Source organism: Palaemon carinicauda, chromosome 23, assembly GCF_036898095.1.
Source record: "Palaemon carinicauda isolate YSFRI2023 chromosome 23, ASM3689809v2, whole genome shotgun sequence".
Taxonomy (NCBI): Eukaryota; Metazoa; Arthropoda; class Malacostraca; order Decapoda; family Palaemonidae; genus Palaemon; species Palaemon carinicauda.
In genome coordinates, this window is record NC_090747.1 from 59,754,586 (window position 1) to 59,756,786 (window position 2,201).

The window sequence follows — 2,201 nt, forward strand, 5'->3', positions numbered from 1 at the left end:
TCATTACAGAAGCAGTTTTGATAGTTTAGTATTCTGTGACTACTGGAAGTAGGTGGAGAAATTCTCTGGAATTAGGCTAGCTTTACGTGAGCGATATGATGCTGCATGGTTTTGTAAGCACGGTTTATTACATGTAGTTTTTTACTCAGGCTTTTTTACGAGTGGTTTTCTCCAGGCGGTTGTGTCCGGGCGGACGAGTCCACGCGGTTGTGTCCGGGCGGCCGAGTCCACGCGGTTGTGTCCGGGCGGCCCGAGTCCACGCGGTTGTGTCCGGGCGGCCGAGTCCACGCGGTTGTGTCCGGGCGGCCGAGTCCACGCGGTTGTGTCCGGGCGGCCGAGTCCACGCGGTTGTGTCCGGGCGGCCGAGTCCACGCGGTTGTGTCCGGGCGGCCGAGTCCACGCGGTTGTGTCCGGGCGGCCGAGTCCACGCGGTTGTGTCCGGGCGGCCGAGTCCACGCGGTTGTGTCCGGGCGGCCGAGTCCACGCGGTTGTGTCCGGGCGGCCGAGTCCACGCGGTTGTGTCCGGGCGGCCGAGTCCACGCGGTTGTGTCCCGGGCGGCCGAGTCCACGCGGTTGTGTCCGGGCGGCCGAGTCCACGCGGTTGTGTCCGGGCGGCCGAGTCCACGCGGTTGTGTCCGGGCGGCCGACTCCACGCGGTTGTGTCCGGGCAGTTGTGTTGCGTCCGGGCGGCTGTGTCCGGGCAGTTGTGTTGCGTCCGGGCGGCTGAGTCCGGGCAGTTGTGTTGCGTCCGGGCGGCTGAGTCCGGGCAGTTGTGTTGCGTCCGGGCGGCTGAGTCCGGGCAGTTGTGTTGCGTCCGGGGCGGCTGAGTCCGGGCAGTTGTGTTGCGTCCGGCGCGGCTGAGTCCCGGGCAGTTGTGTTGCGTCCGGGCGGCTGAGTCCGGGCAGTTGTGTTGCGTCCCGGGCGGCTGAGTCCGGGCAGTTGTGTTGCGTCCGGGCGGCTGAGTCCGGGCAGTTGTGTTGCGTCCGGGCGGCTGAGTCCGGGCAGTTGTGTTGCGTCCGGGCGGCTGAGTCCGGGCAGTTGTGTTGCGTCCGGGCGGCTGAGTCCGGGCAGTTGTGTTGCGTCCGGGCGGCTGAGTCCGGGCAGTTGTGTTGCGTCCGGGCGGCTGAGTCCGGGCAGTTGTGTTGCGTCCGGGCGGCTGAGTCCGGGCAGTTGTGTTGCGTCCGGGCGGCTGAGTCCGGGCAGTTGTGTTGCGTCCGGGCGGCTGAGTCCGGGCAGTTGTGTTGCGTCCGGGCGGCTGAGTCCGGGCAGTTGTGTTGCGTCCCGGGCGGCTGAGTCCGGGCAGTTGTGTTGCGTCTGGGCGGCTATTTACACAGGGTTTTGTTCTTGCAAATGTGTCCCGCGCAGTTCTCTCCGGGCGGTTGTGTCCGTGCGGATTACAAATCAATGGAGGTCCAGAGGCCCTTCACAAACTGCCCTCACGGAAGAATTTCCGAGTGGCAGTGATTTACTATCAAGATGCTAACCTGCTAGTTCCAGAGTAGCGGCTTATAGAAACTAGGATGCCGTTCTGTGAAAATTTTCCAGGGCGGAAAAAAAGCCTCTCGGTTGAAGCAGCCATGTTCTCCTATGGAGAGAGAGAGAGAGAGAGAGAGAGAGCCTCAGATTGCTGTAATCCCTTAAACAATCAATATTACTCTTGGTACTTCTTCAACAATGCCATCCAAGAGAGAGAGAGAGAGAGAGAGAGAGAGAGAGAGAGAAAAGGAAATTCTATTCTTTTATGCAAATATGTGTGTTTGTGTGTGTTTTGTGATACTTGGAGTCATTGAGATTAAGTCTGTGGATGACACCTCTATCTCGGATCACAACAAAGATGCTTATAAGTTTTTCCAGATGTTTTGCCGGATTTTTTTTGTTTGTCTTCACCCGAAATATTTTAAGAAAACATTTTTTTTGACAGAATTTAAGTAAAAGATATATTAATGTGGAAATAGAATTAAACCTATTGGTTTGGTCATATTCTAAGAATATTAGAATATATTATATATTGTGTATTAAATGGCAGGACAGGATTAAAAAGAAAATTAAGAGATTACTGGAGCACCATATATAGATGAGATCATGATGAGGGGTGGATGGAGATGGTATGGGCATGCTCTTTGCTATCCCCTAGAGAGATTAATTCACAAAATATTCAACTGGGCTCCAGAAGGCACCAGAAGAGTTGCAAGACCCATGTT

General features: G+C 56.3%; 1 protein-coding gene across 1 annotated transcript in view; it reads right to left on the minus strand.

Moving 5' to 3' along the window:
• Positions 1–155: 155 nt before the first annotated feature.
• Positions 156–2,201, minus strand: part of LOC137617607 (WAS/WASL-interacting protein family member 2-like) — a 13,523-nt gene continuing 11,477 nt past the window's right edge. Inside the window, exon 3 of the mRNA XM_068347613.1 lies at positions 156–1,322. Within this exon, the coding sequence (XP_068203714.1) occupies positions 156–1,322 (1,167 nt within the window). The remainder of the gene's footprint in view (positions 1,323–2,201) is intronic.